Source organism: Lycorma delicatula, chromosome 3, assembly GCF_047948215.1.
Source record: "Lycorma delicatula isolate Av1 chromosome 3, ASM4794821v1, whole genome shotgun sequence".
NCBI lineage: Eukaryota > Metazoa > Arthropoda > Insecta > Hemiptera > Fulgoridae > Lycorma > Lycorma delicatula.
In genome coordinates, this window is record NC_134457.1 from 157,717,912 (window position 1) to 157,734,116 (window position 16,205).

Consider the following 16,205-nt stretch of genomic DNA (forward strand, 5'->3'; position numbering starts at 1 on the left):
TATCACATGTAAAAATCACAAAATGTCAACATTTACAATCTTGATATTCTACAGACAAAAAAAAATCAAAAATAATATTGTATTACACATGCACATGTCCACATATGTGCGAGCACACACACATACACATCTTGACTAATGGTTCGACAGTGCTACCAGGACTCCATTGAAGAAGGTGCAGTTCCAGTATTCCACAGTATGTGGAAGAAAAACTTCCAGTATTTTGAAAGAGAATTATAAATATTCAATAATTTTAACGTATTTATGTTTTGTCCCAATGCTTAATCTAAATAATTTAGCTTTCAAATCTGTTTTTGACTTGTACAAGTCAAAATATGAGAAAGTACGTAAACATGGCTGTATGCCAACAACGAACCAAACTCATTCTTTAGTAAAACTATTCAGTTTGGATTATACTGCATTTAAAAGAAATTAACATTTGTAAAACTGTTAGCAAAGCAGTACAGAGTTTTTGTTTAATATTCTTCATTTATGAAGCATTAGGGTAACAAGGAAACATATATTCTAATTTTTAAATTTAATAATATGTAATGAATGAATGAAATAGTAATTGACAACATTTTCTTCTAGTAAAATTCACTGCCAATTGTGGATACTGATGAAAATTGTGCAAAACAGCCTTTGACAGTGAATTCTGCTAGAAACAACTTTCACTTCGACATAGTTCGACATAGAAATATTTATAAAAAAAACCAATAGAGACAAAAAAAGAAATAAACTGATACATTTTTTTAGGGATTTCTTCTGCTGAATAAATTATGAACATCAAAATCTGGAAAGTTATCTAAATAATAAAAACTTTCAGTAGTCTACTACTAAACAAATAATTTTTATTCTGTGGTCTCTTTTGAAATTTCAGTCTGAATCCTATTACAACACTGGGAACTCTCATTCTCATAAGAATTGTTTAACAATGGTATTTAGGTAACCAGAGAGTAAAATTGCTCATGCTTATATTACTAGTATAGTATGATAAAAGAATAAAAAATTATTTTTTTTAACTGTTGCCTATTAAACTTCTACACATTATATTTTAATTTTTTTTTTCAGCTGTGCCATTCGGTATGCTACCAGTATTAGAAGTTGATGGAAAACCAGTTGCCCAATCTAATGCAGTTGCAAGGTATCTTGCTCGGCAATATAATTTAACAGGTAAAGATGAATGGGAAGCTTTGCAGTGTGATGCCTTAGTAGACACCCTTGGTGACCTAAAACAAGGTAAGACTCATACACCAAAAAATCTATTACTGACTTTTCTTGCAGACACCACAAAATTTTTTTTTTGTCTATGGACAGTTGGTTTTAAGTTTAGTCCCATCAAGATTTAATAGATGCATTTTTTGCAGCATATAATAAATAAATAAAAATAAGATATAACATTGATTTACCATGAAAAAATCCAATACTTGTAAAATGCATTAGAATTAGATATTCATATTCAACAAATAAGCATGGTGATATTCATATTCAACAAATAAGCATGTGGCTGTCATTATATTCAGCGTAATTTAGAAATAACTGAAAACAAATTCAACTTTATAATTTTAAGAGCAAAAGTAAAAAATACAAAAAAGCTAATAAAAATACGGGGAGTAATACCTGGAGAGTCTCATTGTTAGTAAAGTTCCTACAAGAAATGATTAGACCTCTTCTGGAATGACCTTTCTGGATTATACTAGCAATAAAATAAACTCAAATAGCTTTGCTTTAATATTAATTTCAAGTAATTATAGTGATAAGTTAATGACAGTGGTATATCATACCTTATCAGGATTCAACACTGTTTCAAGGATAATCATCTAAAATAAAACATTTTCAAGCTATTGACAAAAGCCACTATCTAAATTACATGAAGTAAAATTTAACAAGCCAAAAGATCAATTCTATATTTATGCAGATGTAACTAAACATTATGTGAAATCATAATATTTACTTTTTATTGCAACAGGATGGGACCCAATTACTATTGGGTCTTACCCAATATTAAATATTAGTAGAAATATTACTATATTTCTATAATAATGATGAGAAACAAATGATGTAAATTCTACACCATACTGAGAATTGGACCTAAGGCAACTGAATAAAACATTTTATATAAACTGTCGGTACAACACTCATTCATAAATTATATGATATTGATCTGCATTCAAGTGACAAAATAATAAAGCTTGCTGTGACCCATCTTTTATTGTCAAAAAATAAATAAAAATCTTTTCCTGTCAAATAAAATTGCATTTCAAGGCTTATGTTCTACAATATAATTCATATTTTCTTTAAAGGTTGCACTTATCTACATTTACCCACTACATCAATGTCATTTTCAAGAGTTCACTTCCCTTGCATTCTTCTTTACTAGTACATTTTTTAATTATTGCTTTACACTAATTTTTGTCGTCTATGACAACCAGTGATGTCACAACTACTCAGCATGATAATTTTTATTACAAACTGAACAAATTCAGAAGTTTTATTTAATTAAATTTGCTTCAGACTGTCAAAAAAATAATTAAAATTGCACTAAGAAGTAAAAACAAAGGTACATAACAAATATTAGAACAAAAACTTCCAAATTGCAGGTGAACAAAAAGTAATACTGATATACTTGTTTGTTTTTCTAGAAATAATAATTACTCTACAATATTTAAATTATTAATCTAAAATTAAAACAGATTTATTTCTACAATGCACTATTAAATCATTCAATGAGGATAATAATTGATGTTTACTTCTAAGCAAGTTATAACATATATCAGTGTTTTTAAATTGTCTGCACCCTTAGATGAACCTTATACAACACATTGAACCCAATCATGTATATATATATATATATGTGTGTTTTTCAAACTCTCAGTGACTGCTGCTGCTGTTTTCACATTATCATCAGCTGATGTTACCACTGACTAAAGAATAAAGTACAGTAGAATTTGTTTTTAGCGTTATACATTATAGCATTTAACAAGTTCCCGTTAACAACAAACCTTTTTACTGGCCTTCCCAAATAATGTTAAAATTTCATGCCTCTAACAATACAGTTCCTCTCATAAGGTAATTTTTAAATTACTGACAAAAATTTTTTAATAGCTATTTTTCATCTTCTCAATGATTGTTGAATTTTTTTTCCAAGAAAGAATAAAATTACAACTTAGACTTTCATGAGGGTACGAGTTCTTTAACGACTGGCCATTGTAGCAGCACTATAGTACTGCTTGGAGTATAGCGGTCGGCAGAGATGCTTAGTAATCGCAATGTACTTGTTCATGGGTCATGCTAATAATTACTTAAAGTTAATTAGTAAAATTCAATTGGCAGGAGTTTGAATAAGGTTTACTACATATGTGTTTTGTAATATTCAATTTATTCTAAATAATCTTTTATTAATCTAAATATTTTCAAATAAAAAGGTGGTTCACTACTATTCAATAACTTAGAAAAAGTAGTAATAAGAAAAATTCAAAAGAAGAGCTTTGAAAATAGTTTAACCTACTTACTTGATTGAACACATAAAATCCACATACGAGCTGTATTAAATAAAAATGGCAAAGGGCTAAGAACTACTAATCTTACCAACAGATGAACAATTCACATTATTTTAAGAGGTGACAAAAGACAAATACTGTATTTATTTTACAGTTAATTGTAACCTACCCAATTAAGTAATAAAAACAAAAATATAATAGCTGCTTTTATATTTCAGCTCTATATTACTACAGATCAGAAAAAGATCCCATTCAAAAAGAAGAAAAAAAAGTTACTCTTCTTAAAGACACAATTCCATTCTACTTACATAGATTTGAAAAAACTGTGGCACAGAATAACGGATTCTCTGTAGGAAATTCAGTAAGTATTTTTGTACATGTTATCTCTCTCTCTCTCTCTTCTACACACATGTATGCATGCACACACACACACACACACACATACCCACACCCACACATATTTATTCACATAATTGTGTGTATATGCAAACATGCAAAAAAATACACATTTTCAGGTATATTATTTTAATGACCAAAATTGACTAACATCTGTCCAATTTGTTAGCTATGCTCATAATAAAAAATAAATACTTTAAAATTCAGTAATTTAATAAGATTCTAGTCAATGTGACTATTAGTTGAATTTAATGTTCTTTTTAAAAAAACTAGATTATAATATTGAAAATTAAGTAACATTTTAATTGTAATATATATTGTGCAGTACGGTTGTTTTTAAACAAGTATTGTTCTTTAAAAATGTATTTATTGTTTTAATTATTTGCAAAGTAATAATGCAGTTTTTTTACCCTGTTTAAACAAAAGGTAGATTGTATGGCAGAAGATGAAAACAAACTTATCATTTTCATTTACTTTCTTAAAAAGTTATAAGTCAATTAACGTAATGAAAAGTTTGTTAAGAAAACTGTTTTATTACTCAATGATATGCACATAAAACGGCTTTGGAAAATAAGTGAAGAATAACATCATGTTAGTTTTCCAAGACCTGGAAGAATATAAATGAAAAATATCCCTGGTAGCAGCGATTTAGTTTTTATGGTTAGGGGTCTTATTCACAAATGGAAAGTACCTGTCAAATTGCATTAGTGGAGCATGAATAGAAAGTGAAAAACTATACACAATTGTAGTAATTACAGTTAAAAATTTATGATATCACATTTAGAAAATGACCCAGTCACTTTTTTACCTGTAAAAACCTATAACCAAGTAATTTTCTACTGTCTATGGGAAATTACTGTTTATTAGTAAAATTACATATTAATAAAGATAATAACTAAAAGTCTGATGTGGACACCAAATGACTTCCTTGTACGCATATACACATTTTTAAAAGTACATAGAACTTCATTTCAGCAATAACTTCAGATTTTTTTCTTTATATATATATATATATTTTTATTTTTATTTTTTTTTATTATTGAATTACTATTTATTGTACTTACTTGTTTTTTTACAATCACAGTTTAATAATTATCAATAATCAATATAATTAAATTATAAAAAAAAAATTTAAAAAAAAGGAAATGAAGTCAAATTCGAACTGACCTTGTAAGATCAAAATATTTCATTAATTAAAATTTTATTTGGCTATAACTCTAGAACCAATGAAAATAAGTGCCACTTATGATATATCATTGAAAAGCTCTCAATTAGGGCTTATTACTGCAGTTAAGAAAAAGTCCAAAATCCAATTTTTTTTTATTTTGGGCTTTTTTGGTTAAGTCGATTGCAATCAAAAGGGAAGGTGCAGAACTAGATGTTACAACAATCCTAAATCCAAAATTTCAACATCCTACAGGTAATCGTTTTTGAGTTATGTGAGATATATACATACATATACACAGACATCACATCGAAACTAGTCAAAATGGAATCAAGGGTGGTCAAAATAGATATTTCCATTGAAATCTGAAATTTTTCGCGATCACAATACTCCTTTACTTCGAACAAGGAAGTAAAAATCAAAAATATATATCAAAAACTGATTTTTCAAGAAATGCCAAACTTTCAAATGAATTTCTATGAACACATTTTTTCACGTTCTTATGAAATATGAAGGTATATATTCAAAGAGGTATAAAACTGAAGATATAAACATATAACTCTTTTCGAAAATTAATAGATTGTTTAATTATTTTATAATATTCTATAAACTTTTTTCTTTTGTTTGAAATAGATAAAAGAATAACAAAAATTAATAGCTGTTTGTAAAAATATTTTTAAAGAATATATTAACTGATAATTAAAACAAAATAAGAAAGCTGACAACACAGTAAACAACTTTCCCGTCATGTGGGTTTATTTTATGCACAGCTTCCACATACAACTTACTTTAAAATATTTATCATTTTATTTAAATACAATATTATTTGTTTATTTAAATCAATGATTCTAAGTGCACATTCATACCATATTTCATTCATGCAGGTGTGGCAGTACTAGTGGCCACTTTAAATATTATTTATTTAATTCTACCACCTGCAGGTGACGTCACAACGTAGCAGGTGACTCAGCAGTAGTTCGACTGCTAAGTGAGATGTGGGGTGTAAGGGGGAATGGCTGGGTTAAAACCCTCACTTTGATGGGGAACAAATTTGTGGATCCAACAAGATTCTAATAAAAAAAATCCCTTTCAGCACGCCAGAAGGCAGAGGTAAATTTCACTAGTGGTAATTTTAATAGTAAATCTTCTTTAAAAATGTTTATTTTGTATGCAGTATTAGGCGTTTTTTTCTCATTGTTACAGTCTTTGTCTGTAAGGATCTGAATTAGCCACTGTCGGGACAAGAAAATAAACTTATTCCTGTTATTAGCAATTCAAATTTGTAATAAAGGTTAGTTTTATTTTCTCATAACCTAGTAGGACGTAACAATAAAGCCATGAAAAAATTCCTTTCGGCACGCCGGATGGCAGAGGTAAATTTAACCGGTGCTAAGTAGGGGATAAAAAAGATTTCCACCTTAAAGTTAAGAAAAACATCAAATTACTCAACACAATGGTTGCATGTGAAAAAAATTTCATATGTTTAGTATACAAGCCCCATCTTACAATAACAGCAACATTTTGGTCATCCCTTGTCGTAAGGGTTGGTCATATAAAAAACTGTTTCAGACAAAGGTTTTAGGTATTGTTTAGAGGACTAACAACCACTTTAAACCAATTTGATACTGTGCCTATTAACGGAGGTATGACTTTTTTGTCTTCGAAACCCCATTTTTTCACCCTCTAGGCCAATGGTTGGTGATATCAAAAAAAAATATAGATAAATTTTAGGCTCTTATCCAAAGACTAGTAAGAACTTTAAACAAGAATTCGATATTTTACTTCGCAAGATGGTTATAGCGATATTTTGTTTTTTCGAAAAAGCCCTCCCATTTCCATCCCCATGGTCCGATTTTGCCCATTCACGAACTCAACCGAGATTTTGGGTCGTTATATTTTATGTATAAATTTGAATGTGATTGGCGCAAAATTACGGCAGTTATCATATTCACAAAAAAATGAAATATAATATATATATATATATATATATATATATATAAAAACTTCTGAACTGACGGTAGTTTTGGGGTCTTGGGAATGTGAAACACAAAGATATGTTGAAATTTTCCAGAAGTCGAATCATGGTACCCATTACAATAGGTAGCTTTCTAATGAAATCTACCTAAAAACTGTAACAAAAAAGACTCACTGTACTGCATTCAAGTTTCAAAATTATTACTATTTTTTGGATGGGGGTGCAATTTAGCAAAAAAAATTTTACACAAAGTTTTTTTTTTATAATTTTTCACAAAAATATTTTTTTAAAAATGCAATGAAAATCACTAATGCTTTCTGCTGCCTTCTATAATTCTTCAAATTAAAATATTTTTTAGGGGTGGCGGTGAAATTTAGCAAAGATTTTTTAAGGTTGTTTATTAATATTCACAAAATTATCAAAAATATATATAACCTTAATTGCGAAAAGGCTGGAGACGATTTCATTTTTCCCTACTGCATCCCCACTCACTGATCATTTGAATTGAAAATTTAGTAGCATCAATGCCCCATATAAGGAAATAATCTGATCCAGTTTGGTCAAAATCAGTTGAGTAGTTCTGGAGATATAAGGTGATTTATAAGGTCATTAACACCAAAAACAATTTTTAGGAGTGGGGGTGAAATGTAGGAAAAACCTTTTTTACAAAAGCTGTTTATTAATATTCACAAAATTATCAAAAAAATATATAACCCTAATTTTGCAAATCTGGAGACAATTTTGTTTTTCCCCTGTATCCCCCTGACCTTTTGAATTGAAAATTTAATAGCATCAATGCCCCTACTATAGAAATATTACAGCCAAGAATGGTGAAAATCAGTCCAGTAGTTATGGAGAAATAAGGCAATTTACACGCCAACGTACATACATATGCACATTTTGTCATGGAAATTTCAATGCCATTTTTTGGTTTTCTAGGGTCCTTAGAAGTCAATTCCTAAAGATTCAGTGAAAACCAGATATGCCCAATTTTGACAGATGCCATTTTTTCGGTTTTCTGGGGTCCTTAAGGATCAATTCATCAAGATTCAGTGAATACAGAAAATGCCAAATTTTGACCAATCACCCTACTTCCCTTCTATATAGCTATATAGACAGGAAAGTAGAACTGTACTGTATTGCAAATTATAAACATTAAATTGTTCAATGAAAATCACTCAGTGCACAGAAATATATTGTAAAATTATTATTAAAAATGTTGTAATGAAAGAAATATTAAATTTTTTCAGGTAAATTAATTGTTTAATTTTAAGATAATTTTACAATATATTTCTTTAATGGTCATTCAAAATCAATGAATTTACTATATTAAATGTTTCTACTTTATTCAAAAGATGCTTCAATAATATGTGGGATTAATCTGGGAAGGTGGTGACAGTTGTGCTATCTGCATTGACCTAACAAGAAATATGGCACACTTTTTAACAATGGATCTTTGTTCTACTATTAATTAAATTCAAGACTATGAGCGGTTGATAAATGCAGACTATGTTGGTACAGATAATTTTTAAATGTTCATGACATTTTTAAGCGCATCCTGTTTGACCAAGTAAGATATTTTATAGCTGGAACAATTTATTTTATTCCAGGAATACTGTGTTTGGCAACTGTCTTTTAAATGTAATAATCTGTTTTATTTATATCATGAGTCTTTGTTAATATATATTCATTTATTTTTTTTGTTTTAGTTAATTATCTTTGTTTTCAATAATTTTTTTGGGTAGGAGTATGTCAACGAGTGTGCTAGACATGCTGATACCATCCTCGTCGTGGCTTCACCTGCATTATATGGTTACTTGCATTTCCCGTCATGGTCAGGAGATGTTTACCCGATCAGGGCTCAGCCTCTTAGACCTCATATGTTCGTTAAATTCTTTCTTGTGACAATAATAAATAAAAATTGAAGCCTGTTCAGTTCAATTCATAAAATCTTTCATGTAGTGCAATTTCTTCAAGCAATAGTTTGGTCAGTACAGGTCCAACCACTGGGTTAGTCTAATAGTGAACACGTCTTCCCAAATTAGCTGATTTGGAAGTCGACAGTTCCAGCATTCAAGTCCTAGAAAAATCAGTTATTCTTACACATATTTGAATAGTAGATCGTGGATACCGATTTTCTTTGATGGTTGGGTTTCAATTAACCACACATCTCAGGAATGGTCGAACTGAGACTGTACAAGACTACACTTCATTTACACTCATACATATCATCCTCTGAAGTATTTTCTGAAAGGTAATTACCAGATGCTAAACAGGAAAAAGAAAAGAAAAGGTCTCACAAGCTGTTTTTTAGATTTTCCTGTTGAGGCTTCGCTCATGACATACATAATCAGAATTACAAACAATAAAATTAAAAAGCCCAAATCAAGTGAATATCTCGTTTAGTATAGTCTGAAAGAAAGAAAATTTTCAATCATTGTTCAAAATTTTTTTACCTTTCTTCACCCCTTTTAACGTCGAATTTCAAAAAACTCTAGAAACTGGTCTTTAGATATTCACAATAAGATTACACACACCAGCAGTCAGATTGATATTTTTATTTATTACTGAGAAATTAAAAAATGATAAAATTTAATGTTATCCAGTTTTAACCTTTAAATTCAGAATTTCAAAAAAAAAACAAGAAATTGGTTTTTAGATAGAAATTCACATGAAGAATTCACAGACCACAGTTCAAGTTGATTTCTTACAAAGATATTAGAAAAATTCCCGGGTTTCAAAACAAATACTCTAAAATCAGTTTTAACCCTTTAAACTTGGAATTTAAAAATAACTACTATCTTGTTTTAAGAAATTCATATGTAAGATACACACACCAAAAATCAAGTTCTTAAATTAATTTATTATCAAGAAATTAAAAAAATAATACATTTCATTGTTACTTAATTTTAACCCTTTAAACTAAGAATTTCAAAAAATCCTTTCTTAGTGTGCACTTACAATGTTAGGTATGTACAAATTTTCATTGATTTATCTTTAGTAGTTTTGGGTGAGCATTGATTATGAATCACTCACATGTTCTTTTAAATATATACTAGCATCCCAGTAGTGACTTCACCCACGTTACATAGTTACTTGCTTTCCTGTGGTGGTCAGGGGATATTCAGCTGGTCACGGCTTGCTTCGTTTGCCCTTCTTGTCTAGTCAGAAGGTTCTGCCCCTTGGACGCTGCTGTATTCATTCAACTCATGCTTGTGATAATAATAATGATAAATAAAAATTAAAGCCTGTTCAATTTAAAAGAAAACTATAAATGTATTGTAATTTCTTCAGAGTAAAAGTTGGTTAATAACCAGTAGTTGGATAAAAACCAGAAACTTTGAGCCACCTGAAGAATAGCTGGTTTTATTATAGTTGGTCTCATCTTAAACTAGTTACCCAACCTTCACACACATAAAAATATTTTTTGCCATTTCTCAGCATTAGTCATTAAATACCAATATGAGGTAACACTGTATTTGGTTTTATTTTTTTTTAAATTTTTAATTACTTTTATTCTATCTTTATTAGTCAAGTAACTAATAAATATAACTGGCAGGTGCAGCCAGTCACATAGCACATATGTAACAGGGGCTGTGTTGGTTGAGGCATCACGCCATACACCATCTGCACCCCTTAAAAAATTAAAATTCAAAGAACCTCAAAAGTGGTTGTTAGGTATTTATCTGAAGATTATTTGTAAGCCTCAATCTAGTTGGAAATGGGGAAAACTTGGATTCATTGGTCAAATATTTTTTACCTTTCTTTACCCTTTTCAAGGTCGAATTTTGAAAAATCTACAAATTGCATTTTTAGATTAAAATGAAAATTACACATACCAAAAATCAAGCTGATTTTTGTTACCGAAAAATCTAAAAATAGTAAATTACATTTTTCCTCCATTTTTAAACTCAAGATTTAAAAAAATCCTTACAAATCCTTATACAAATTTTCATCAATTTATCTTCAGCAGTTTTTGCTGGGCATTGATGAATCATCAGTCAATCATGTTGTTTTATAGGTTGTCAATCATACAAGTTGTTTTATTGGTAAAGATAGAATACAAACATATATACACATGTGTGTGTGTGTGTGTGTGTGCGCGCGTATGTGTGAATTTTTATCTTAGCATTCATGAGATATGCATATATTCTACAGTATTATCATGGTGCACAAAACCAAATTAACCTATACCATTTCACAAAAATGTTTAAGATGTTGAATACACACACCACAAGAAGCACTGTAGAATGGAGTCCAAGCATACTAAACATGTTAATTCAGTTCCAAATTCAGCTTGTGCAGGTTGCCTGTAACCGATAACCAGTGGGAGAAATATTTGTATTAGCAGGAACTGCACCTTCTGACATACATTGTTCTTTTGAAGCAGATGTAGTGAAGAAAGAAATAAGTGAAAAGGCCAAAGATGTTCTTTACACACATATAAACCATCTTAACCAAGAATAAAATCAAACGTTTTCTGTATACAACCACCTAGATGAAAGAATCTCCAGAAGCTTTATATAGCAAGAAAAAAACAACAGTTAGCTAATTATTTATTTATACTTGTACAATAATAACAGTAGCTGATCCCCAATAATAATCACTATGATTGATAATGAATTTTTGTAACAAGTAAAAAATAACATGCCTGACAAGGGCAAGAACCCAGAAACTCTGAATTTAAGGCAAAGATTCTCCTGCTCACCAAGGATAAATTGTCATCAACAGATAGGAAGAGTTAACTCATCTGGTGAATTTTAAACAAGATACTCGTATTATTGAGTTGGACACTGTAAAGTAACCTGTAGCAGTGAGGTATTCAGGGAATACCTTTTGAGTTTTCCTTTTGTGAGACTGAGAATATTTTATTGGCTTCTTTAGTGAAGTTAATGGTAGTGCAGTTGTTATGCACCTGCCTTAAAATAGCTAGGAAAGTAATCAATTAATATAATCAATCTGTTTTTTAATAAAGTTTTTAATTTTGAGTGTTATGTTACAGATAACCTGGACAGATTTTGTATTTGCTGTTTCTCTGGAAAACTTTGAACTTATATTTGGAAAGGATTCATTAGAACCTTATCCTCATCTAAGAGCACTTAAAGAAAAAGTGTTTGCATTGCCTAATATTAAAGCATGGATACAAAAACGACCTCATACTGAATTTTAAATAAAACAAGTAGTAATAAGGATGCATAAATTTAATTTCACAGAAAAATAATTTTATGGTTCCATTTAAATGTGAAAAAACAGATTTATAATTTCAAAAGCAAAACTAAGTAATTTAAGGTAAATACTTCCATTTTATGAGAAAACAATGCTGTTTTCTCAGTTTATGATTTTCCAACCCGATTATAATAATTTTCAAGCACTAAGTAAAGAATTATACTTCGGTAAATACATTATTTTATAACAAGACAGGAATTTAGTTAACACATACAACTTTATGTAGTACTTAAATTATGCTATAATCTAATTCAATGTATGTATATACGTATATATTAATATACAGATAAAATGTGTTCATTTTAACCAGTCAACTATTAATTGGTACATTTTCAGAGATATGACTTATGAAGAAAAATTTTTTTTTAGAGGCAAATCTCATCAGCAAATATTTAAGTTTTTGTAGTGTCTAGCCAAAATATTTGAATTAACCATATAGATTAAACACCCAAAAATTTGTTAGTCATACATGTAGTGTTTACCAGACAGTGTTTCATAGTGTTCATGCAATTGATAAAGTCCAGCCTGTAAGGTCATTTACTGATTACACCCCGACTTATTATCCAGGCAGGCACTCTTGACAGAGTATAGTCTGCAATATCACCCTGAATTAAGAATTGCAATAAAAAATTTTAGTTTGACTCTCCATCAAATGCTCACAAAATATATAGGTACATAACATTAAAAAAGAAAAAAATCATTGAAGTCTAGTAGGTCTGGACTCAGAAATAAGACTTTGAATAACACAGAAGTGTTTATAGATTATAGAGAACATTAAAGGTAGTAAAATTTAATAAAAACTGCATCTAATTACCACGAGCATCCCTAGAAAATAGTGCTCTTTCAACATATTTTCTAGTTTCTTGAAAAAAAATACAAAAAATGCAAAGGAAAAGTCCTTACAAAGAAAAAAATTAAGAGCCTCCAATTGCAAAAGAAGAAGGATTCGTGTATGTTAGTCTTTATCAAATGAATCAATTTTAATAATTCATTTTTTTATTATTTTAAGGAATTTCTCTGGTGGTACTGTTTCTACCAAGGTTTCTACAAAATAATTCAAAATGGAATTGTTTTCAGTGTAAAATTACACAGTCTCACTGTCTATATACACAACTTAATTTTTTTTATTAATTTAATTTTTTATTGTCACCAATACTTAATATTGGATTATTATATCATAATGATATAGCATGATATCATTACGGTACACAAAGTATATACATGAGAAAATTCCAGAAAATTAGTTGGAAAACTTAAGTTAAAAAATAATATGTCTTCCTACATTCCAGGTAACCTTAGCTCAAACTTAATAGTAGCATCTTTAACCTGTTTGTCTCCTTTCTTTTCCTTAATTTACAAAAAGTCAAATTCTTGAGTTAGCTCATGCTCAGCAGCAGTTTCTTTATTTCTCTTTGTTCCTTCTCTTATTTTTATCAAATTCCTCACACTTGCATTCAAATTTTTAAATAAATATTAAAATAAAATAAACTAGGACAAAAATAATAAAACATAATTGAATAAAAGAAATGTGAAACTTTCTTTCAAATCGGTAATAACAATTTTGAAAAATTAAATATTTCAGAAATACTTCTAAAGTTATTTTTTTTTACAAAACAGGATCTATGATTATACTTTTCCACTTTTTCCCTTAATATTTTTGGCTCTTGTAAAAAATAAAAAAATTGGTTTTTTACAATCCTTCCAGATGCTTGCATGTTCTTGGTTCTATGCTACTTTGTTTGCTTAATCGTTTACTAATATTCTACTGCATTCACAAGAATATGACATCCTACACACAGTTTCTCATCAGCTAATGATAAAGATAATATATCTGTATCAAAAACATATGTTACAAGTCAACTGTAGGAGCTTATTACAAAATAATTGTTGTTATTAACTACTGTTCATAGGTTTGTAAACATTATTTTAACAAATGTTTCAAACATTATTATGTTGCAATAATTATTATTAGTATGTTACAATAATTACTAAATTACACAATAAGATTACTTAGTGATTGTGTTGCGTATCTTAGGTAGAGTTATACATCATTATAGATTTCAGTTACTTTTATAGGAAGGCTTTTATAGGAAGCTAACATAACGTACTCTATAAAGGTTTTAAATTATTAACCCATCATTAAATTAAATAATAATCCTGGTCAGATGTGGTAAAGTATAAAACTTGAAATCCAATGCAAATGGTTAATTTCAGATTCCAAGTTAATAGAATAAATAGTTCAGTTGATTTAATTACAAATGATTGGACATTTGAAAAGGTAACCCATTCATTATTTTTTAATTGCGACTTGAAACTTTTCCCTAACCATTTTTCAGTAAATAAAATAAAACAGTTTATTTACTCTAATTAAACTGTGTTAATAGAACTATGTTTTCAAATGCTATAATTTAGTTATTTTATCAGAAATCATGAAATTAAGAAAATTATGATATCAAATAATAAAGATTTTACTTTAAATTTAGAAATAGTAGAACTTTTTTTAATATACAATACTGGTTTATCTTTGTTCACACTTCATTAATATTTTGATACAAGCTATATCTCTCTAAAGCAACCTAGAACGTGTTAAGTTACCATCGATTTTGGTAGTTTTTGAACATAGATTGTAGTAAAGGAAGAAAAATTAATTATAACACTAATCATGAGTCCAGAATAAAATTAATTTTCAATTTAATTGAATTAAATTAAAACAGTCACACAACCTAATACCTAATAACAGCCTAAAATTATTATCAGTAAAAGATGAATAAATGAATTAAATTAAAACAAAATCACATAACCTAATGCCTAATAAGAGCCTAAAATTATTATCAGTAAAAGATGAATAAATTTGTTCCTACTGAATAAATGCTGTACAAACAAATTAATTTAAGGAAATCACAAACAGTGAATAACTATTATACAAAAAGGAAAATAATTTTATTCTAAAAAAAAGGTATATATTACTTTGAGTTATTAAGACATAAATACATTAAATTAACTACTAAATAAATAAAGTAGTCTATAAAATAATAAAATTAAAATAAATATATAGATATTAGCAGGTTACGAGCTGCGGCCGCGCCCACACGATATTTGAATTTTAAACATATTTATTTATTTTAATGTTTTGGAGTAATGCTTTTGCTTATTATGTTGCTATGTTTAAAAGATGATGTCAGAAATAGATAATAGAACTCCTGTTCTTATCACTCATAATCATCATTCATCAACATAGTTACTCTTGTGGTTCCCAAAAAAAGTCTACCCTTTTTTCCATCCAAGCCCTCATAGTTCCATAGGTTTTTAAAAATACTAAACTAAACTAATAAATACTAAAAACTTCTTAATCACAAGTAATGAGATGGGAAAGAAACATTTTAAGAATTGGGATACTTAAAAACATTTTAAGAAACATTTAAAAAACTGGGAACGAAACATTTTTAAAACCTATGACCAATGTAAATCTACAGAGAAAATATTTTAGTTATATTGTTTCTAAGCTACATATAAGATTTATTAAGCTATTTCATAATTTATTAACACACCAGATTACTGATATATTAATTAAATTAGAATGTTATCAGTCAACAGATTAAAAAAAAATTTTAAACTCTTCTACCAAGTTCTAACAAACATCTTCAAGTATTATATTCTCTCCCATCCAATTTCCACTTCAATTATAGTTCCATTTAATAACACATTCTGATATTTCACAAGCTTAAGATGTACTCACAACATAAACAAGGGATATAGCTGCCTACAGGATTCAATTCAACAAGACTGCAAAAGATAACAGAACATTTATTTAATAAACAATTGATTGAAACATATAAAAATTATGTACAGTAATAAAAATTTATTATTATTTTAAGTTTGTGCTCAAAAACACACATTCATTGCACAAAAGTAGAGCTGGACATTTCTGTTGTTTCTGACAAAT

At 28.6% G+C, this 16,205-nt stretch overlaps 1 protein-coding gene across 2 annotated transcripts in view; it reads left to right on the forward strand.

Annotated features, from left to right (window-relative positions):
- Nucleotides 1-15,155, forward strand: part of LOC142322134 (glutathione S-transferase-like) — a 223,015-nt gene extending 207,860 nt beyond the window's left edge. For both annotated transcript variants that reach the window (XM_075360858.1, XM_075360859.1), the window contains exons 4-6: nucleotides 1,072-1,239; nucleotides 3,719-3,861; nucleotides 12,039-15,155. In XM_075360858.1, the coding sequence (XP_075216973.1) occupies nucleotides 1,072-1,239; nucleotides 3,719-3,861; nucleotides 12,039-12,206 (479 nt within the window). In that variant the 3' untranslated portion in view covers nucleotides 12,207-15,155. The remainder of the gene's footprint in view (nucleotides 1-1,071; nucleotides 1,240-3,718; nucleotides 3,862-12,038) is intronic.
- Nucleotides 15,156-16,205: the final 1,050 nt, after the last annotated feature.